This window comes from Dermacentor silvarum, chromosome 8 (genome assembly GCF_013339745.2).
Source record: "Dermacentor silvarum isolate Dsil-2018 chromosome 8, BIME_Dsil_1.4, whole genome shotgun sequence".
NCBI lineage: Eukaryota > Metazoa > Arthropoda > Arachnida > Ixodida > Ixodidae > Dermacentor > Dermacentor silvarum.
The window spans coordinates 122,392,718-122,415,728 of NC_051161.1; the positions used below are offsets into that span (position 1 = coordinate 122,392,718).

General features: G+C 44.2%; 1 protein-coding gene and 1 long non-coding RNA gene across 3 annotated transcripts in view; one reads left to right on the plus strand and one right to left on the minus strand.

Moving 5' to 3' along the window:
* The window catches only part of LOC119461660 (centrosomal protein 43), a 28,422-nt gene extending 11,838 nt beyond the window's left edge, over window positions 1–16,584 (minus strand). Inside the window, exons 1-4 of one of the 2 annotated variants that reach the window (XM_037723029.2) lie at window positions 16,262–16,404; window positions 11,295–11,486; window positions 4,568–4,678; window positions 53–156 (exon numbers count right to left, since the gene is read on the minus strand). In XM_037723029.2, the coding sequence (XP_037578957.1) occupies window positions 53–156; window positions 4,568–4,678; window positions 11,295–11,486; window positions 16,262–16,342 (488 nt within the window). In that variant the 5' untranslated portion in view covers window positions 16,343–16,404. Of the gene's footprint in view, window positions 1–52; window positions 157–4,567; window positions 4,679–11,294; window positions 11,487–16,261 lie in introns of both variants that reach the window. The other variant, XM_049671856.1, reaches the window with a different exon arrangement.
* On the plus strand, window positions 14,394–22,931 carry LOC125947343 (uncharacterized). The gene is made up of 3 exons (XR_007468203.1): window positions 14,394–14,666; window positions 21,561–21,658; window positions 22,581–22,931. It is a non-coding gene; the product is annotated as an uncharacterized LOC125947343 (long non-coding RNA).
* Window positions 22,932–23,011: the final 80 nt, after the last annotated feature.

The following is a 23,011-nucleotide window of genomic DNA, read 5'->3' on the forward strand; positions in this document are numbered from 1 at the left end:
TGATCTGAGGTCCACCACCAAGATACTGATAAGTCCATAAAAAAACCCTCACAGTGCAACCTCTGGCGGCTCGTCCTTTGCTGGAACGGTGTCAGCAGCCTTGTCCTGCGACACTGGTTCAGGCTGCCTGACTTTGGCATTGCTTGCTTCGGGACTCTGCGAGACAACAACAATGCTGCAGCGTTCATAAACCCAGGCAGGGCATTTCTGTCGCAACACCACCAGTGTAAGGGGCACTTTTCACAGTCTGCGGTGATGACGTTAGCCAACTTGTCGAGACACGTTGTTAAGTGCAATGCAAAATGCTTGGTACTTACTAGATTAAGTCGGACACACACATCTCACACATAACTTTTTATTGAAAAATGAACAACAAACGGTTTGTGATCACTGCCAAGAATCCCTAACTGTGAATCACATTTTAATAACATGTCCGGCGTTGGAGGAAAAAAGACAGAAATATTTTTATGAACTTTACAAAACACTAACACCACTTCATCCATCCCTGATCCTAGCTGAAAATGCACTTGTATCTCTAGACGATGTTTTTAATTTTTTAGATGAAACAGGGTTCTTAAACAAATTTTAAAGCAAATGATCTTTGTTGCTTGAAGCACTTTTATCAAATTATATATTTTCAACCTGTGCATGGCGCATCATAGCCTTAGTTGCTTTTGCGCCACAAAACCTTACATAACTAACTAACTTACTAGATTAAGATTCGCATCAGAGAACCTCAGGTAGCCAAGATTAATTTGGGGAACTTCCCTACAGTGTTTCTTATTGCTCACCTTGAGAAATTTTGGAACAGAAAGATCCATCAATTACAGTTAAAGCTCTAGATAATGAGCTTCAATATAACTGCATTCTCAATATAACGAAGTACTTGACTTTTTATACCTTCTTGTACAAGAACACAATGTATTTCGAACTTCAATATAAAAATATTTCACTGCCGCCGTGAAGGAATACCAAGGCAACAGATGGCAATTGCCGTAGACGCACATGGTCGAATGGTTGAAAAACATGCGGCTATTGCAAACACATGCCTCAAATCATGCACCACCCTACAGGGAGTGGCTGCCAAAGAGGAGCAGCACATCAGCAGTACCCCCCTCGCTGTCATGTTCCATATAAAACCATATGCTGTGGTCACGAGGACAAGTGTACGAGGATGAGCCCAGAAGGTTGGTGGCTGGATGCATGCTGTTCTCCCACGTGAGCAAGGGGAGGTAGAGAGAGGGGGCAGGTGAACGCACATCTCTTTCTCTATACCAGTCGTGGTTACCCATGGCTGTCAGTGCAGCTCATCACGTACGCAGCCCGCCCACCCTATCTTGGAGGTAAAATGCGGCGGGTGCAAAGGTAGGCAAGCCAAGATCGCCGTGGTTTCAAGTGCCCTGTCTTCCTGTGCGTTTTGTGCTGGAGGTTGCGTAATCTCAAGTTTCAGAGACACATTGAAGTGAGAGGCAGACAAAGCGTTCCCTCTGCTCTGCCTGCACTTTTCATCCCACTGCGGATGACACCATCAACCGTGACGCCGGAGTAGATGGCAAGCGTCGCAGGCTTTGCTACGTACTGCCAATGTGAAGATATTGTCAACAAAGCAGGAAACTATCTTTGGTCGCTGACTCTCAATTTCAACAAAAATTGGCTTTTTCTTATCGAAATTGTTTTTTTTCTGCATGCCCATTAACTTAGAACAATTTACCAACCCTTCCATGTAAAAGAAATCTATCAATTACTGTACTTAATTTATATAAATGGTCGAATTTCAATACTGTCAGGCCTATATACAATGAAGTCAGTAAAATCAGTAGTTTGCTTCATATACAGTAGACCCTGATGGTACCAACACGATTGAATTGTCTGGCAGATCAAATTAAACAAGATGCAAAAAAATTGTCAAAACACACCACTGATTCACTTGGCAGTATTTGCCCGATTATAACACACCCCCAAATCAAATGCACACACTCTTTTTATGTGCCGAATGTAGTAAATTAACGTAGAAATGACATTAAAGCTCCTAAACAAAGCAGAAATCTAATGTGCACCCAATTTCTTTTATCAAGAAATATTGTTGCACAATGGCAGCCGGTTTTCTATGATCAGCTTCGCCGCAGTACATCCTTGTTACGCGGCAAAGCATGCAAACGTTGCGAAGGGGGTTTTGGTATTTGTCCAATTGTACCACGCAGGCAATATTCAGCCCAATTTTCTTTTAAGAAATAAAGGGGCCTGTTAGAATCGGGTAAATAACGTAATTAAACACTGAACATTACTTGAAAATCTTCCTAGGGCGGGCCGAAAATTGGCGTTATCAGCAAGAGATAAAGTGTGCTTAACACATTGACAGTCCCCTAAGCTTCGCCAAGACAGATTCTGCCCCCAAAGGGGTCGCTATTGAGGTCACCATTGAGGTCCAGCATGTGCGTGCTGTTTAGTCAAGCTCAAATTATTTGGTGAAAACCAATTTTAAGATCGAAATAACAAAAGTTGGTGCCCACAAAAATGTATGGGTGCTGGTCGCGACCTTTGGCTAGGATCAAATTAACCAAGAAATTGAATTAACGGAAGTCCACTGCATTGAATTTCAATAATTTATGCAAATAAGTACACTCACCAATGAAATCCGTTACATGGAAAAGGCCAAAATATTTTCCGGATCATCGAGCAATAGGAAAAGATAAATTCGAAGAAGAAAAACAAATTAATTTGCTGAATTTGACAGTTGGCGACGAAACGTACGGTTTCATGCTATGTCGATTATATCTTTCCATCGGTGGCACGAAGTGAAGCTAGCCATGCATTAGCATTCACATCACCCCCGCGGATGATAATGTTGCCCACTGTGGGACGACGCTATCATGAAAAGCACCAGCAGCGAATAATTCATCTGCTTCTCGTTCCAACGCGTCTCCAAAACTCAAGATTATGCAACCTCCAGCGCTAATAAATGCGTGGGAAGACAGTGCACGATGCCACGCCATCTCAGCTTGCCCTGTCTTTGCGCACACGGCAGATTACCTCTAAAACAGGAAGCGCGGGCTGTGTATGCACCCGCCATGCTGACAGGCATGTGCAGCCATGGCCGCGCTAACAAAGGAGATGCGCACGAACCTGCCACCCACTCCCTTCCAACCCCCCTCCCCTCCCCCCCCTTGCTCACTCGCACTTGATTGCGTTACCACAAGCTTGCTCCCTACCCCCTCACCCCTTGATCACACACAAAGACAGTACCTATCAAGCTACCATCCTTCTTGGTTCACCCTCGCATGCTTTCACTTGCACCTGAAGCCTACACATCGGGCGCGACAGAACCTTATCGCACTTCGACTTTGTTCCACTTCGGCGGTCACTCTCAGTCGTGCGATGCACGATTTGAGACTTGCGTAAGCAAGCAGCTGCATATAATTCAACCATTTGACCATCTGCATCAACGAAAGTTCCTATTTGTTGTCTCGGGCGGTGGCAGTGAAATTTACTTATATTGAAATCGTGTAGAAACACAATTTGTTATGTTGAGGTTCGAAATACATGGTATTCTATGGACAAGAAGTTATAAAATGTTACATAGTTCATTATATCGAGAATTTCATTATGTTTAAGTTCGTTATATCAAGGTTAAAATAACGAAGTAAGGTGCCGATTCCACCGACTTTATTATATCGAGGTTTATCTGTACTGACATATCATTGAATGTTGCCACTGTAAAACAAAATGATCATCCTATTGTTATGCCAATGAGGCAGTGGCGCACCGACGAGGGGGGGCGGGGTTTCGAGTGTTGTAACCCCCACCTGAGGCCAAGTTAACAACCCCCCAAGCATCCAGCCCCACCAGTCTAATGTGTACCTACAGCGCTCTGTTCACATTGTCATTACAATTCAGGAGGTGGCTTGAGGTCGAATTTTCCTGATTAACAAAAACACTACCACTTTCTCGTATTTACTCATTCACTCTGAAATTACTGAGTAAAACGCTGAAGAAATAAACATTGTCATCATCTTTGGTGTCATTATTATAATTATTAGGCATTTTATTTGCTGTTGGATTCTTCTGGCTGAAGCAAGGAAATTGCATATTATGCAAAGTGCTTGCTGCCCCCCCCCCAAAAAAAAATTTAACCCCCCCCCCCCCCTGGCAGAGATCCTGGGTGCACTGCTGCAATGAGGTGCCGCAAAATGGGATATAAATAGTGATATAAACATGTGGTGCACAAACTCGAAGGCTAACAAAGAAGCTTCAGAAGAGGTTCAGGATCACAGAATAGGAATAGAACAACAAACGATAGGTGCAACATCATTAATGTCCACTGGAGGACAAAGTTGCAACGGACATTAAAAAATAGTCCAATGATGATACAAATATATGTAATTAGGCAAAATGCTGGTTTGGGCTAGTTGGTAACTCATTGTTACAGCGCTCTTTCTTGTCACTATCTTTGTCCTCGCCTTTTACGTGTGCTGTTAATCTGACACAATGAATATATGTAAGGCAGCGGATAGTCCTTGTCATTCTAGTTGTCGACAGAAGAAAGCAACATTTGTACACACACACATACCTCCGACGTTGCTGGTGGGTGTACGGGATGAAGCAGCTGCAAGAGCAATGGACCCTCCCGCTGCTCCAGCCCAAGTCGACTGCACAGCTCCCCTCGGCTGAGCGGCTCCGCCTGCATGTGAAAGGGGCAAGCAACCTGTTTAGCAACCTGTTTAGCAACCTGTTTAGCAACCTGTTAAGCAACCTGTTAGCAACCTCCTCACAGCACTTGCTAGAAAAGGGGAAAGTCGCTGGAAGCAAGAACCCTGAGGAAGTTGCCCAATCACTGAATAGTTATTCCATAGCTGCATTCAGTTTTGCACCGTATCATGAAGATAGGCATTAGGTAAACTGTGGATGTTGTTTTTTCTTCAAAAAACAAACTTGGCGACATGTGTTCGTCTATTCAGAGAAGGGCTGAGGGCGGGACCGCATATCAGAACACTGGCTCTTCGATCAAGCACAATTCCAGTCTACGCCCTGTGGTACTGGCGTTGTGTACAAAGCTCCACCTCATTGTGGTAATGTCTACATTGGCCAGGCCTGTCGGTGCATCAACGTACGCCTCAAAGAACACCACACTTTGTTAAAGGGCACACCCAGATCTCATCTATCTAGCCACTAGTGGTTGCATACTGCTTTTCGATAGTATTGCTATCGTTGTGAGGCACGGAGAGCAGCCGACGGGCTTTAGTGTCCCTTAAAGGGACACTAAAGCAAAACAATAAATCAACTTAGACTGATAAAGTATTCTTCAAAAACTCTGCTGTCATTATTTACATTGTAATAGGTCAATTATTAGAAGAGAAAATGAAGCTCTAAATTTAATTTTTTGAATTTCGCACAGAAACCCCACTGTCAGCACTTCAATGTGACGTCACGACTTCGAAAGTAATTTTTCGTATTTGGGCCACGTTGGTTCAATAAAAGTTCGCGAAACTTGCCATATTCAGTCTTGGGTTCCTTTAGAACACAATGTAGTCAATCTTTACCGCTAAAGAATTAACTGAGACCTAGAAGACGCTGTCAAAATCCATGACATAATGGTGAGCTGGTGCGGGAACAAGGTGGCGTCGCCACTCGCCCCCCTTCTGTGTTTTTCGTTTTTTCTGGCTTACCAAGCACCTTCTCGTGGTAAGAGTGGTGTTTTTGGTATCGTGGAAGGGTAATCTACCTGATACAGAAGAAATCAATTTTCCCTTTAGTGTCCCTTTAAGCATGCGCATGAATGCTTAAGTCAGCCCTCCATCACTCTAACAGGGGATGATCTTAACTTTTTAAATCAGGTTTAAGCACATGTGATGTGTGTGGTGCTATTGTACAAGATTTTGGTTTTAGTTTGGGATTTTTCTGCTTTGGGGGTGAAATCCGTGTTGTACTATATATTAGCCACGTGCTTGCATTAAAGCTTGACTTGATAGACAGCACCTGTGATCGTCTCTTCTTTTTCGTCTTTGTCTGTTGTTGCGCTGACAGATAATGAAACTGTTTATTGCAGTGCTAGCTGTTATGCGTTTTTTCTGAGCTCGTGACAAGTAGTCACCATCATATTTACCCCAAAGACATTTTAAGCGCGCTTTTCTTGCTTCTCCGGCAGAAAGTTCTAGATATTTATGGTTGGGGTGCTTTGAATGTGCTAGCTTAATGTGTCCTCCTTCCAAAACATTCAATGATTGCTCATTACAGGCTATGTGAGAGTCCCTCTGACACTTCCTAACTGTGAACGTCCCTGTGCATGACAATACTGCATGTACTTTTATCTAAAACTGACATCGTTAATGAATAAAGTGCTTAAAGTGCTCATTAGATAAAGTCAAGCTGCTATAGATATCTCCTAACTGTTCTAGCCACATTGCACCTTAGAGCGCACTATCTTCGGGATCAGCCTACCTGGCCTCTTGGTAAAAAAAAAAAAAAATCTGAGGACACCTAAGCACTCTTATGAGTTGTGAATGAGAAAGCATTAATGTCCAATCGAACACTGCTGATTGGTACTTCGAGTTATGAATTCCTTGCGGGCAAGCGATCGTGTTGAGACGCTTGGTGCATTTTGATTTGGCCTTACCGAGGTGCAGTTAGAATGCAGGAAAGAGTTTGCGTGCACAAGGAATGCGCGGATAACACAGGCTTCCAAGAGTGAGAGTGATTTGGTGCCATGGCGATGCCCTCTTCCCTAACGTAACACCTGGCGACGCTACTTCGGCAGCAGGTATTCCTTTCACCCACTCTGCTCCGTCGAGGCACCCTTGTGCCGTGGCGTCGCAGCCAATGGGAACGCCGTCGAGTCGCGCTCATGATGCGGCATCGCAGCCAATGTGAATTTAGGTGCCGTTTCGCTGCTACAGACACCGGATGCCGGCTTTTTGGCTCAATGAACCACTTTAAGCTTTTGACAGTGCACACAGACAGGAGTTTGTCTTGCCAGAGATATGCAGTATTGGATGTGGGGTAAGGGCAGTTAGTATGTCTGTGCTCTCCTAATGAGGACTGCCTCGGAGTGGGACATTGAATGGGGTGGGTGCGGGAATGTTGTGGGATTATTGGCGACTTCGCCCAAACATTCTCTGCGATTGAGCTTGACGAGGGCGAGGAGTTCTCCTGTTAGTGAGAGGATACAGCCAATTCAGAAGAGGGCCCAGAAGGTTAACATGAGAGATGGCGTGAGCCATCTGATTTCCTCTTGCACACGAATGACTAGGTATTCATTGTATGCAAAGCCAGAGTCTGGGGTGTGCAATGAGATGGGTTGCTACGCAGTTGTAGAATGGGGTAGGCAAGTTGCTGGTTGTAAATGCTCAACATGTAGCTTGGCTGCCTGTTCTGATACATATGTTATGATTGTGAATAGTGGTGGGCCCTAACACGGCAAGAGTTTCTGCTATGTTCTGTGAGGGGATTCCACGGTGGATTCCCCAGGAAACTGTCCCCTCAAACTTGGCCACTGCTTTACGGTAGATGGTACAGCAGAGGGCATGCTTTATTCTCCCATTGTAAAGGGATGATCTAGGTCTGACAAAAAATGATGGGGTTGGGTTGGTTCATGAAGGTTGTAGTCAGGATGAAGTAATCTGCGATTTCTTACTTAAGTTCTACTGGTGGGATCAGGTCCTTAGTTGGTTGGGATGTCTCCCATATCCTAGCATAGTACAAGGAAGAAACCATGCCTTACTGGTGTGTACAGTGATGCCTGCATGTCACAAGTTTCTAGCCAGTTGTTCGTCGTTAGTTTGTCAGCATATTCTTGGGCTTGTAGTGTGACCTCTTCTATGCCGATGGGCCAGTAGCTGTATTCGTGCCAGATTGTGACGTGATGTTGTGGAAAATATTCTCACTTGCTTGATCTGCACTTGTACTGTTGTGCTCTGCTTATGTAGTGCTGTCGACGGATGTAAGCTGGCACAGTGGCCGACCTCGTGCAATGAGCCTAGAACGGCAAATGTCGATTTTTCCCACTGGGAAGTTGGCCCCGCAAAATGTAGATACAGCTGCAATGCCTCTACAAGTCGCCATTACAGGAAGTGTGGGTTTCTATGGAAGTTTCACTACCATGCATACATATACCTTGGCCCCACTGCTTTCAGCAGCACGATCATGGTGTTTGCATAAACATCAGTGGTGTCTGGTGCCACATGACCACACCAGGTTTCAGTGACATAAATGGTCATCGTCTCCTTTTTCACAGTTAAAGCGGTGCTTCAGAGGGCACGCATCTTGAACCGGTCTCATTAAAAAGTAACATAATTAAGCACTTGTTGTGCTCTCAAAGAACAGAGGCTCCAAAGCACAATTACTGGGTTGACAGCAGTCAGTACTCTTTTTATAGTACAATTTTTCTGTCAGTACTCTATTAAACTACTGTATAAACCGGAATATAAGTCGAGATATTTTGTTAAAAAAGCAGGTTAAAGTCACCCCTCGTCTTATATAGCGGTCTTCAGCAGAATATGAGTCGTCTGGCAACCTATGGTGTGCATATTGAAAAACACATAGCCAATGCCGTATCCATATCCGAATGTGATTGCTGGCATTTCTTTTTCTTGTCACTGTATCTGCTTGTGTGCACTCTTCCAAGTGACCTTTGTGTGATTTGTTCTTTTTTTGTTGTTTGTCTGGTGAGCGATGAGCAGTGGCACATGAAGACAGTTTTCAGTGGTGTTCAAGCGAACGGCAACATGACCACTCGGCGCCAGGTTGGTGGGCACCTCAAAAGGCACAATACCCCCCCAAAAAATAGTGGTTTCATGGGTGTTGCACAGTGCATTCACAGCTTGAGGATGCACTTGCGGACTAACTATGGGAGCTTTGTATGCACTCGCTACCGGTGATAGAGCAGTCAACTTGCTGCAAAGTTACACCGCTGTTGTGAAGATAAACATGTCCAGCGATATTTTGTTTCTTTCTCCTTTTTCCAATTTTTTTTTTTTTTTTTTTTACAGCAAGTGGTTGACCTGTATTCCCACTTGACCTATAGACCTTTTTCTCATGGGTGCCGCCATATTGCATAGGCAGTGGTGCCATCTGTTATCCGTTGACCTGCTGGTTTTGGCGAACGCTCTGCATTGTATGCCTCGTATATGCTCAGAAGCAGTTTCTGGTGTTTCTTTTCACACTTGTGCGGTCTATTTAGTATGATGTGGAGTCTTCTGCGTGGGAAACGGTCCAGTGAGATGTACAAAAGGGATTTAAGACAGCATGGCTGGAATTTCTGCTGCCGTTGAGGCAAACAGAGCACCCAGTGCGATGTGCGCGCAGGTGTTTGAGCCTACAGTCAGCCTCCGAGATCAGTTGTGTATGTCTCAAAGTTCGTTTCACGAATGCGACCTTACTGCAACATCATCACTGTAATTCTAAGCTGTGGTTTAGCAGAAATGAGCAGATAAGAAACGTACACGATAGCGGCCAAAGCAGTGGTAGATGCTGAGTTATAGTTTACGCGTTCTTATACCACGTGCCCCGAGCATGCGGCATTACCCTGCGTGGTCTTATTGCGGTGTTAGCCAGCATTTTCTTTTTCTCGGAAGAGATGGCGACCAAAGTGATTGACTGGCAAAACAAGCGTACGTGATTCAGACTTTATAAAAGCCTCAAGAGAATGAAAATCGATTTCGTTTTGTTTGGTATTGTTCGCCTCGTCCTCTCCGATGCACTCACTCGTTTAGCTATCACATTTTTTTATGCGATCCTCTTTGGATACCGCTGTTTTACAGGGCAAAAAGGCAATGCCGAAACACTAAGCTTATATGTACAGTATCAGGCTGGTTTACCAACGGCAGTGACTGCTGTGTTGAGCCATGCCATCGGCCTCATACGTGAGACTAATGTATACATAGCATAGTGATTTCATGTCTACTATGATTTCAAATCAAACAATGCCGGTGCCTCATGCAAATATTTTGTAATGATTGGTGCTTCGTGGTTGAATTATAGTTCCCACACCAAGCGATCAGACAGTGAGAAGGTTTTTCTCATTCACAATGGCAATTCGCAGATGCCGCTGCTCCTCGTTAAGTGGAAACCGATACAGTGAAAATAGTTCACAGCACGTACACACACCATAACTAATGATGCACCTCGCATGCTTGCGTAGCCAAGAAATATTTCCATACACGGTAGTACTGCTTCACTGAAAGGCTACACAGTATTTAACTGACGACTTTGTATGAACTGACATCACGTAAATTTCTTGGAGAACAAGCTAAAACATCTCCAAATCGTTTCACAACACGCGATGGCAACACATTTAAGCAGCACCGCGCTGACTCGTGTGTTGGTCAGAGAGGAGAAAACGCTCGAGGCACGCCCTTTCTTCCTTGCCCAATGAAAAGGTCGATATTCTGGTTTATACGGTATCGTGGCGGCCATTCTCCCGTCAACTTTCGCGGGTATTTTTGTACAAGATTAGGTCTGTGAGAGCACCAGCCATGGCTGTGGCAGCATATGTGGAACATCCTTTCTATCACAGGCGTCACATGGTATGTGAACTTAGGAGCACGCAGTTCGTCAATAAACCTTTGTGCGCTGCCTCATGGTATCAAGGCGGTTGAAGTCGAGGCCCTCGCTAAATAAGGGAAACCGAGAGGCTAGACTTTGTTAGATACAACCATATGAGGAGAACTGTAAATGAAACCAGCGAAAGCATAAGGTAAATTAATTTGATAAACTTTTTAAAGCGCAAACAAGAGACGAGGCACAAAAGGAAGGTCAAACACAGGACAGGCGCAAATGAATGTTGACTTTTAAAAATTAAAATGTAAGAAAAATAAGTAAAATTGGAAAAAGCAACAACTGTGTTACAAGTGCAGGCAAAGGCAACAAAACACGAAAGCATTCTAGCTGTCAGCATTTGAATTTATGTTGACAGCACATGTGCCAACCGCAGGCTTGCCACACTAGCTACAACAGGCATGATGTATAATGGCTGTGATGTAATAGTTTGATACAGAGGGGCTGTCCCATGGAGAAGTGAAAGCATGGAAACACTGATGACTTAAAACAGCTGCGAGAACAAGAAGAAGAAGAAATAACAAAAATATAAAACACGTAGCCAATAATTCTTTTTTTTTTTCATCACTGAGGTTGACAGGCAGAATGCCAGTGAATGACACCCTAATGTACTTTGAAATAACGGCCCTATAATATGGGCTGATAAAAGGCTTTGGAACCGAGCAGCAGGTGTCCCTCATGCTTCGTCACTGCAGGCAGCTGCCGCAGCAACTCCCGATGCCAGTGTCACTGCAATGAGCACTCACCAGCGGTGCCTCAGGTTCCAGGACACTGAGGGTGAACTTGAGGTTGCAGGAGAGCAGGAAGTCGTGCACAAGTGAGGCCGCCAGCCGACCCTCCTCCGTGGCAAGGAGACTCGACTCGTGAGCCGGCTTCTCGAAAGGCTTGATGCCATCCTGTTCGTCGAGGGCCAGGTACACGCTGGCCCGCAGCTCAGCCTGCAGCGGTACGCCACACAGAGTTTGCCTCTCAGCTACTGGCCTGTGCAGCTCACGATGCGCTGGCTCAAGGGTTCTCGAGGCTTACTTAAAGGGGCCGCTTAAAGAGAAAAGCAATCTGATCTGTATTAGTAAATTACCTTTCTACAATAGCATAAAAACCACTCTTACCTGGAGAGGAGGATTGGAAGAAAAAAGATGCAACAACGAAAGACGGGAGGCAACGCCTCTAAAAAATTTCTGCACTAGCTCGCGGTGATGTCATTTATTTTTCAGCGGTAAGAATGGACAACATTCCATTCTAAAAAAGCCAAAGAATGAACTCGGCAAGTTTTGATAACCTTTACTGAGCCCTACAAGGGCCTGGATACGAAAATACTTTGAAATCTGTGACGTTACACTGAATCAAAATTTATAAAAATTGAACTCTGACCTTCACTTTCTCTTCTAATAATCAACCTATGATCGCAAAGTTAATGTGAATAGAGTTTTGAAATGATATTTTATGTCTAGTGTTTTTCTTTAGTGCCCCTTGAAAAAAGGAAGTGAAGATATGCTGTGCAAAGTTATGAATCCATGTATTTATATTCATGAACACCTGCTGTGTCACAACAGGTGCATTTTATGAGGTACGCAGTGTCCAAAACACACTGAACCATTCATTGGCCGATGCTTCCAGCATCAACTATCATGTATCAATGCCAATGACTCTCTCGGAGTTGGCCCTGAAGTATCCATGCCTCAGATGCTCAGGATTCAATTCAGTAGAAAAATCTCAGCCTTTTCTGTGCATTTCAGCTTATGCTCAGCAACTTACACCTTGTTCCAAAATGAGCTGCAACATCGCAATGCACTTATGGCCTTTGAAACCATTGTACAATGTCTTGTTGCAACAGTGTGAATAAGCCGCAATCTGGGAGGCCATGCAAAACCTAATGATCAGGCAGAGCGTTGTTGCAGTGTTACAAAGTTGGGCAGTATTTAAGAAATGTCTAATAATTGCATATCACTTCCTGATCTGTTTTACAACTACAAGAAATCTATGATACAATGCAGTTGTCCCTACATAAATTTTACCACCTTTTTAAAGCATTGTCCCGTGAGTTTACATTACTTTGAAAGAGCTGCTTGTTAAAGGAGGGGGGTTGCAACATGGGCACTGCCCGTTGCAATAAGGCTACAAAACATTTCTGATGACTGTTTCCTCCCAGCGTATGTTCTGCCAAGCCTGACAGTAACAGTTTTTTTGGGGGGGGGTTAAGATCAGCAAGCAAGTCAAGCTGATGCATACTTCTTTCCCAGGGTGTCTACCACGTTGGCAATTTCGGGGTTTCCAGCTCAGGTTCTGTCCCATTTTGTTGAAACTTTCGAGAAAAAGAGGACGACAACAGGCAGGTGGTGTACCATCTTGGATGAAACCAGCCATCAATCGAGCTGGACCCTTCTGAGCTTTATTAAACATTTGTTTCTTACACTATACATCAAGTTGCTTAATATTTCGCCTTGTGCAGAATAAAGACTTAACAGTCAGCATTTGTATTTTCTGACTCGTCTGTGTCCTCTGTGCCATTTTCATTATGTAAACTAAACACCTACCCCAAGCCAACAGCCTTACTAAACCAGTATCAACAGCAAAACAGAAAGTCATAAAGTACAGAAGGTTTGAACTACAATGCAAAGAAGCAGTAGTTCTTGGATGATGTGGCTTTAGGTCAAAGGTATTATCCTTAGCTTTGATGTTGCATATGGAACGTTCACACTATGCAACACGAGAACGCATTCGCAGACTGCGTGACAGTGCCCGCAGAAACAGTTCTGTTTTGTGTGCGTGTGTGATTTTCTTTTCTTTCCTTCCTTTTTTTTATTCTTTATTTTTACTTATTTTTCTCTCTCTCTCCTTTTGCATCCCTTTACCCCTCCCCCGGTACAGGGTAGCCAACCGGAGATAACCTCTGGTTAACCTCCCTGTCTTTCCTTTACCTTTCTCTCTCTCTCTTTTCGACGTTGCATGAAGATAAGGGACCTCGCCAACCAGATTCATGAAAGCCTTTGTCACGTATACAGCGACACGAATGGCACATTCAATCTTTTATTGTTTAACCATCTCAAGCTCCTGCTTATTGATACACCAAACGCCGACTCTCACCTCTGCCTACAAAATTTGTATATTATTTGATTTCGCTGGCAAAGACGTCTGTACACTGCAGCTCTCTCAGCCTGCGCCACACCACACATACATGAATGTTGTTGCATGCACAATGGCAACAGCTCAGCAATTAGCATGTTGGGCTGTCGGCTACATCCGAGAACTGTGGCAGGAGTTCGAACTACAGTGTTACTGGAAAGTGGTGTTCATGTCTGTGCTGTTTGATGAATAGGTGATGTGTTGGCTTTCAATCAACTACTACTGTTGAATTTTTCAATGAATTCTATTTGTTTCCAAGCAGGGCTGAACTGTGAAATGGTGCCGTCGAAATCCACGTCCCAGTGATGGTTGCCTCTGAGTAACAAAAACAGATCTTGAAGACTGTGCTTTTGCTAACTACACGTGCCAGAAGTGATTATGAAGCTGGAAGTACATCAAAGATGCCATGTTTTGAACCTCACCTGCTGCTGCTCTGAAGCTATTCACAATAGAGTGAAAAACCATGTTTATTTGGTTTTTGATAAGTTATTTTTAAGAGCACTGGGCGCTTAAGAGGGCTGGTCCTTCTGAAACACATACTCTGAGCTTTTCTGGAACAAAATGAAAATCAATAACCAAGATCACAATCATATAGCTTGCGTGCTTACATAAAGTATGTGACAATGTGCATGATGTCATAACTCAGCTGAAAATGACACAGCCACAGAAGGGCTAGAAGCCTCAGATGTCTGCAGTTTGACATATTGTGGTTCACTAGCTATCAGAGCCTTCACTGCAAACATTGTGGCCATGCCTGAAAATAAACTTCCAAGGTAACCAGAACAAGTCGTGAGACATTTAGGTATTATCAATCCTGTGTCTTCTAACACATGCTGTAAAAGACAAGGAGGGCAAACATCCCCTTTTTTCTGTGCAGGGAGCCACACTGCTTCCCACTGGAGAAGTGACCCCTGGCACATAGGTCACAAGCGTAGACCGTTTCATGGTGCCGCCGATGTCAGTCCGTGTAGGGTGAGCAAGAGGGCACGGCACAGGTGAAGTACTAGAAGCTTTCTTGAGTGGCGCGACTGTGCCTTTCTGCCTGTTGCATTTTGTGTCGCTTGTAGCGGCAGCACTATGGTCGGTAACTGTTGAAGATTACTCTATGGGTGAAACGTGTTGCACAGCGGTCTGGAACAAGCGGCTGGCATCTGACAAGAGACGTGCTAGAGGCCAGCCGTGTGCAGAGCTATTGTTTTCTAGATGCTTTCAACATTAAGCGGTGGCAACAGCTGCCGCTACAAGCAGGGCACGTCGGTTACCACAGTGCCCTTATACTCTAGTTCATTGTGGCACGGTTGCCGAGTTCATGGGGCTTGAAAAGCATCACGAGAGAGATGAATGCCAGCTGTGAATAGATCACAGGTTTGTGATTATTTTTATTGTCGTTTTCTGTTCACCATACAGCTCAGGCAAACATTTTTTGCTTCACTACTAGCTTTTTTCAGCCGGAATCCATTGATTCCACTGCTGTGCAGTAAATGATGTTTCGTAAAAAGTGTAGGTTGTTGCGTTTGCCACATTTGCCTTTGTGCCGCCGATGTCAGTCCGTGTAGGGTGAGCACTCAGGACCCTAGGCGAGGATAGGAGGCTTGGTTTTAGAACCCAGACTACCAATACGACGCCCAACTTGGGGCCCGAACCCACGACCCTGCAACTAAACACTTCCATGCTTTACCAACTGACCATAAAACGGTCACATTTGATTGCACAACCAGGTCTGCAGGTCAGCAATGTCGCATGACATCACAGGACGACATGGGAATGGGATGGATTGGTAATTTGAGGCACAAGAACAATTATTATTCCATATGAAAACTCACATGTATAAGGAAAAAGAGGGACACAACGCCTGACAACTTTTTAGGAAGGAGGGCATAGAAACAGAAGCTGAAGACCGGAAGAAGGGAAGTAAAGGGGAAAGAAATAAGATTATGATGACTGCATGGTCACAAAAGAACAAAAGGACAAGACGTACACAATCTGATGTCGCTCACTTTCGGCGATACTATCACCTAGGCGCACGCTGATTGGCTGGTTGAGCACTACGCCACGCGAAGGCGATAGTATCGCCGAAAGTGATCGTCGGAGAATACGTCCGCCGAACAGCAAAAGGAACGCAACGCATGTATGAAAGCTAAATAACCACGCTAATAACGATGACTGGCCAAGGAACCAGACTACTATCAATAGATCCAACCCGTCGAGGTGGCTCTGTAGCTATGACGCTCTGCTGTCCAGCACGAGCTCGAGAGGTAGATCTCAGGCAGCGGCGCCGAAATTCCGATTGGAGCGGGCGGAATGTACCAACGCTAGATGGTAAACATTAATGCGAAGCCCCACACTACAGCGACTCTCACAGTCCGCGTCCAGTCCCATCACTGATGTACAACGTTTAGCTGCAAGCAAGTTCTTCCAAACAACGCAATCACTAATACAACTTATTCGATTGCAATTAAAATGTTTGCAAAGCGCTGCTAGGTTACGTAAAGCTAAACTACCGTAACACATGCACATACACCAAGTGACAGCAGCCACCGTCTGTTCTACTATGAGCATAATGAAGTGACACTAAAAGTGATCATATTACCTTTATTCGGTTGATGACCCCTTTATTTTCAAGTGTTTCGAGCAGCAAGTCTCGAAGCTCCATGTCTTCGTCCGCCGCCATTTTCAAACAACAAGCGTCGTGCCGCGCTTTGTGCTGTTATCGCCGTTATCTACGCCATAGGCTAATGCAAATTTTGTTTGCACATGTTACAGTCTTTTAATCGTTTTACGCCTACTTTCGGCGTACATATTTATCCCAATCTTTGGGTCCCGTCTTACGTACCGAATCACTCGTGGCGATAACGCGGGAGTTTTGAAATTCACGAAGTTCACGACTGCCATCCAACAAAGCGCGCACTTGAACAAAACACAAATTTATAACCGTTGCTTTACAAACAACTTAATCCACACGATTGAATACAACAGCGGTATACTTACTCGAAATTGAATCGAGTGCATGGTGTTAAATGTAATATAACCTGTCAGAAATACATAGAAAGTATGTATGCTACATTAATTAAGGCATTAAGACAAAACATTAATTAAGGGCGGCGGCCTGTCGGCTCCGGTTACACTTTAGTTACTCGCCAAATCACACAGGTAGTCTAATCATGCCGTGCATTATTATGAATGCAGTGCGGAATTAAAAATAAATAAATAAAGATGGTCTTTGCTGGCACTTTTCTAAAGCAGTTCAGTTCAAGTTACTGTAATTGTCACGAAGGCTTGTTGAATAATATAATAGAATAAACGGGGGTTCCGGACCCCGGGGGCTGTGCGGGTAATTAGAAGAACAATAAAAACGTTACCTAATTACTTTTATTTCTATAACTAAATGGCAGGGACTAAAAAAATTACTGACAGTTTCTCAATTGGACTGAACAGCATGCACTTGGTCGTATTTTTGTTTTTAAGCTTCGTGCATGATAGCTGGACATCCTGTATACGCTGCCCTGTAAGATAGACTTTCAGCAGCACATGCATGCCTAAGGAAGGATACATATATATATCAGCTTTCTTATACATCAGTCGCCTACACCTTAACAACTTTAAAGATTTTGTACTAATAGCTGGCTGTTCTTACTAAAATTTTGCAAAGAGAGAGCATTTCTTGGTCTGCGTTATTCAATTCAAGGTTTTGAATAGTTGTTTGCCTGGTTCCTCTCAACTGCTGTACACAACACCTTTCCTGACAAAGAATAACATTTAGGCAACCTCCATGTGCACATCCAAAGGAACCACATGGATAACTATAGTTTTGTGACCAATCAATGGACAGACATCTGAGCACTATTGAGAACTGAAAGTGCCCCCAAACCTGTCAGTGGAAAATTAAAAACGCCACTGACGTATGTGGATACCACTGCCATTCTTGAGTTAGTTATTGCACAAACTAAGCAGTTAACTAGGTATAACAGTCTTTGCTCGTTTTATTCAAATGCAAGTGAAAGGAAGACATATCCACACGTCATGGGTGCAATGTACATGACAATATAGCTCGATGACAGCAGCTTGCTAACTGACATCTAATACAGCAAAAAGTGCTCTTTTTGCGAGAGAAATGTTGAGAATGACCGCTGCACTGCAAATGACAGTGCTTCCCTTGGCTTTAAATTAGCCTTTTGTTTTGTGACTGCATGTGACTATAGTGATAACCCTATATGATCCTGAAGTTGTAATTTGCACAAGAGCGAGTCTGCACTTGGTGGTGTGCTAGGCAAAGCAGATGTATAAAGGTAAGACCCTTGCGTGTGAGCGCCTGCAATCCTGCTACTGAGTTCAAGCTAGCAGACAACTTGTGCAAATATGATCTTCAGTTCTTCGAGTTTCTCTATGCCATATCTTATCTCCATCAACCTGCCAATGAGAACCACAAGAGTGCACTTTGAGCATAAGACTATAGCACGATGTTATAAATGTGCAAACTCAGTTTCTGAAGACATTGCTGCTCTATGCAGTAAAAAGAACAGAGAAGGCATACCGACACAGCCCTCGATGTTATGAAGGGTAGAGACTTGGGCATGTTGGTAGTTCATGTTCAAATAAAAACAGTGTGAGGAATAGGGACAAACGAAGAAAGACACAAACAGCGCTGTGTGTCTTTTTTCGCTTGTCCCTGTCTCATCGCGCTGTTCTTATTTTAACCTTGAAGTTAAGACAGGGAAACACTGAGTAGCAACGGATACAGGTTGAGGCTAAGCATAGTACAATATAGACCACTTATAACGTAACCGCTTATAGTGCAGGACCGGATATCGTACAGTCTTTTCAGACTCCCGTTAATTTTCCCATAGCACTCCATGTATACGCATGCTGCTTACAGTGCAGCCGCGTGAGACGAAATACCAGTTATAATGCAGCTTCCGCGGGAAAATCTCGCCGACAAGGGCGGTAGTGAGCACGCTTCTCAACGAGGTGCGCCCACCGATGGGAGAGGAGATCAACGAGGGCGATGCGGAGGAGGAGCATGAGACGTGGAGCACGAGTCCAAGGGCGATAAAATCATCACCGCACGCTGTATGTGCGAGTGAAAGCGTGTGGGGGGCGCACGCCTTCATGGAGAGCGAACGCACAGCGGAGAGCCAACGCGACTTCCATCATGCGAAAGGCCGTGGGGGTATGGGAGGGAGGGGGGCGATGCTGTGCTGCGGCACCAAATGCGTATCTTGCAACCGGGCGCAAGGGGAACTGGCGACGCAATCTCCCACGCGAAAGGAGCAAAGCGGGAAAGCAGCATGGGAGGGAGGGAGGGGGGGGGGGGGGCGGCTTCTACTCTGCCAACAAATGCGTTCGCGCCTGTGCCGGCTGTCGGTGTTGTTGCGCGCACCGTATCTTGAAAGCGATCTCCACACGGCTCTGACCTTTGTATGCGCTGTGCTTACGCCGCTATGTTTCCGTTGAAGCAATAGACCGCACGAACCTTCGCTCGCCACAGCGGCCGCGTTTTGACAGTGGTTGTCTGCGGTCATCGAGTCTATTTATGTTAGCTTGTGCGCGTTGACACCACGCTTGTTAATTCAGTTAGTAAGCGAATGTGTCAAGTTTATGCAGCCGATAAATCTACTATCCCTACTCCTTATAGCTCTCTACTAATTTGCTATCGCAATTGATGCTTCGCCTTTCGGGCAAAACTGAGACTTTTTTTTAAATTATTACTTTGTCTGCTTCATGCGAAGATCGTGGGTACTTGGACATTAACCTTTCAACGTTCGTAAATTTAAACGGATGCAAAACTCCCAGTCGCACGCTTCGATTCTCGGATACGTGCGGCTGCTTAGTCTACATGTTTTGCATACGTGCAGGGCTTGAAAATCGTTGTTTTGGTTATAGTGCGGTACCGCTTATAGTGCAGATATTTACGACTCCGGCGACTTACGTTATAAGCGGTCTATACTGTACTAGCAAATTAAGACGTGGATGAGTGATGAAAGGTGCTGAACTTTCAACATGGTACAGGCTGTCGCACCAAACATGAGAGAGAGAGAATGAAAGGTTTGGGAGGTTAATCAGGCTGCACCTGGTTTGCTACCCTACACTTGGGAAGGGAGGAGAACGAAAGGAGTAAGATATGTGATCTGCAAGCACACACAAGTGTTCACTGTGCCCTTTCAGCGCATGCAGAGCCACTTGCTTTAGGTCGTGCAGCAGGGTTCTAGCAGACTTGTATGTACAAATCCCTAATTATTTATGCTTTCTGGTAATTTTGTAATTTAACAATTACTTTGTTTACATGTTAAGATTCACTGTAATGCAATAACTTTTTCAGTAATTAATTAGATGTAACCAGTTACATTTCTGACAAAACAAGCTAAAACAGGCAACACAGCTTTGAGCACTGAAATTTGGCGGGAACTACAGTGTCCAAAGGGATGAAAATATGCACATGGGCTACCTCCTTCCCACAATCACTGAACTACAGCAATGCCTCGATCACCTAAACATGGAAGGCTTGGAAATTTGCACACCTCTCTGGGAAGTCCCAGTGCTCAGCTTTTCTCTTATTAATAAAGTTATCTCTCTCGCTACTGGAAGTGTTTTTAAGCGGCCTTCATAGGCACTGAGACCTGCTGCTTAATTCTTCTTTAGTTATGTGCAGTCTATAACTTCTCCGATAGAGAGAAACGCTTTCGGCTGTTACATGCATGTGTTTTAATCTATTTGATATACTATATATATATGTGACTCAAGCACAGTCGAACCCAGATACTATATCGAATCTGAAGGGGATCACAAAAAAGTTCGATATATAGATAATTCGATATATAAAATAAAAAAAATTTACTGCTGGATTTTACTGTTGTTCGTTATACACAATAACTTGTTATATGTAGGTTCGATATATCCGGGTTCCACTGTACACCTATTTTTGCAATTGTGACACATGCATAGTATTATTAAGGCTGAATAACATGCAGCTTTATATTAGGTTGCATTACACATTTGGCCACCTTTTTAAGGAATGTGAACGTTTGCTGGCGTCCTTTACAATTGGTTGTTTAAGTCTAAATGTCTAAAAAGTGAAGGGCGCTGGGTGGAGATCTACCAGATATGGCCGACAAGTTGAAACAGCGCTTATATGGCTCGATAACAATGGCCACTTTTAACGTCGATGCCGTGGAGTCACCCATGAACAATTTTTAAGTTTTTTCTTTGCCTTACCGGGAGCACCTTCCCAACGACTATGAAGTGCTGAGCTTCACAGAGGACACAGACCCAAGCATCACGACATTGAGTAACCATACATAATCTTGTGAGCAAGGTGTTCGTAGGTTACAGTAAGACCTTCCTCTGCAGCATGCACATCGAGCGAGTTTACATTGTCACTGCAGATGTCTTCACAAGAAAACGAGGGAAGATTACGCAAGAAAATTTATAAAAGCAATTCTTAGTGAAGATAATTGTGTGAAAGGGCTGCAAAGAACGCAATTAAAGAAGCCAGGACAGATCATTCTATTTACTGTATTTGTGCAATGTTAATAAAAGGGGCAAGGAATGTAATGTTAAAGTAAACAGTTACTTTTTAGTAATAGCTCAACTACTTTTATGGGGCAGTAATTGGCAACCGTAACTGATTACATTTTTCAAAGAAGTAACTGTAATCGTAACTGGTTAAATTTTTTTTCTGTAACGTGTACAATTCTGGACTCTAGAGACTTACTGCGTGGATGACAGTCAAGTCCCAGGTACCAATAACCTTTCTTCAGCGAGTGCTCCGTCACCAAATCAAACTGGGGCAGCATGCAGACCGTTTTAATGTGATTAATATTCTTAGCATACTTCACACATTTTTCGTGATGTTCATACGTTTCTATGTGTACAACCGTTGTCTTGCCAACTAGGGTCGCTGGGAGTGCATAGTCCAATGGGTAGAGTATAGGCCTGCTGCGCTGAGAGAACCGTGTTCGAAACCAACCGTTGGACTAACTTGGGTCACTGGGTATGTCCCGTTCTTCAATAACAAAAAAATGCGTCTAATATATTAAGACAATCTTGTTTGAATGTATATTCAGACATGCGTCATACATGAACTTTACGGCACAGCCACTATATGGTGCAATGTGCCAAGAGGGATGTGCAAGAGAGGTGTGTTGCTACATTACTTCAATGCTAATCGCATTCATGTCAACGTGCGTCGTGAGATGGGTCCTGCTGGAATATTTTGATCATCAAAGAAGGAGCAATAGCAGAGGACGTGTTTGATGGTCTTGTCACCGCCACAGAAATTGCAGGAGACACTGTCAAAAACACAAATAGAAAAACAGTAGGTATTTGTGACAGCCAGCCAGGAGCAGCAAAGTCAAGGTGTGGCTTGCAAGAGACCAGGCGGCAGTTGAAAGCTGTACGCACGTAGCCATTGATGGTAGAGTTGCAGCAATGTGGTGAAGAATGTGCCCTGATCGTCTTTTACAGCGAAGCGTATACCTCTACCAGCCAAGGAAATTTTCGTGTCGGCGTAGGCAAAAAACGCCAGGCTAAAAATTGAATACAAACAGCACATCTCCTTTGAAATCAGGCATACAGCATACAGCTCAGCACTCATTTTCAAAAGAAAAATCACAAAACAAGCATCCACATGATGATACCACAAAAAACCACAACAACCACAAACCACAAAACAACCACATCACGGATGATAAGGCGCGTGTGAACAATGGGAACACCCTCCGACGCGTTCAGGTAAAGATTAGGTTTTGCAGCCGCTTCGAAAGGGGTTGACGTCATTCAAAACCCTCGTGAAACCAGCGTCAGACACTGGTTTCACTCTTTGTAGAACCATGTGTGTGAACTCAAGTGACGTCACAATGGGTAATCCTTGTGTGTGTCGTTTACAGCGTTCCTTCTTCCGCGTGTGTTTCCAGGTAAAGATTACGGTTGCATTAGCTACTCCGAGTGGAAAAGTACCCAACAGCATAGAAATCACGTAGTGACGTCACCACGGTCTAGCAACTCATTCAGTTCATCCCAGGCTACCATGGGTAGACCACGGAAAGTAAGGACGCCAGAAGAACAGCGTGAATATAATGTCGTTGTGAAGTAATAAAAGGTGTGGTTGAGTACATTTCACTTGTTTCTGGTTTCACTCTTTGTAGAGCCACTTGTGTGAATTCAAGTGACGTCATAATGGGTAATTGTTGTGGGTGTCGTTTACAGCTTTGCTGTCCAACCGCCTTCACAGCGTGGATTGGAGCCACAGTTTTTTTAAGCATACTCTGTTTCACACTGTTGCAAGGAAGCAGCTGCAAATGTTGACAGCACCTTTAAATTCCTTGTGTGCGAGCCCCGCAATGGC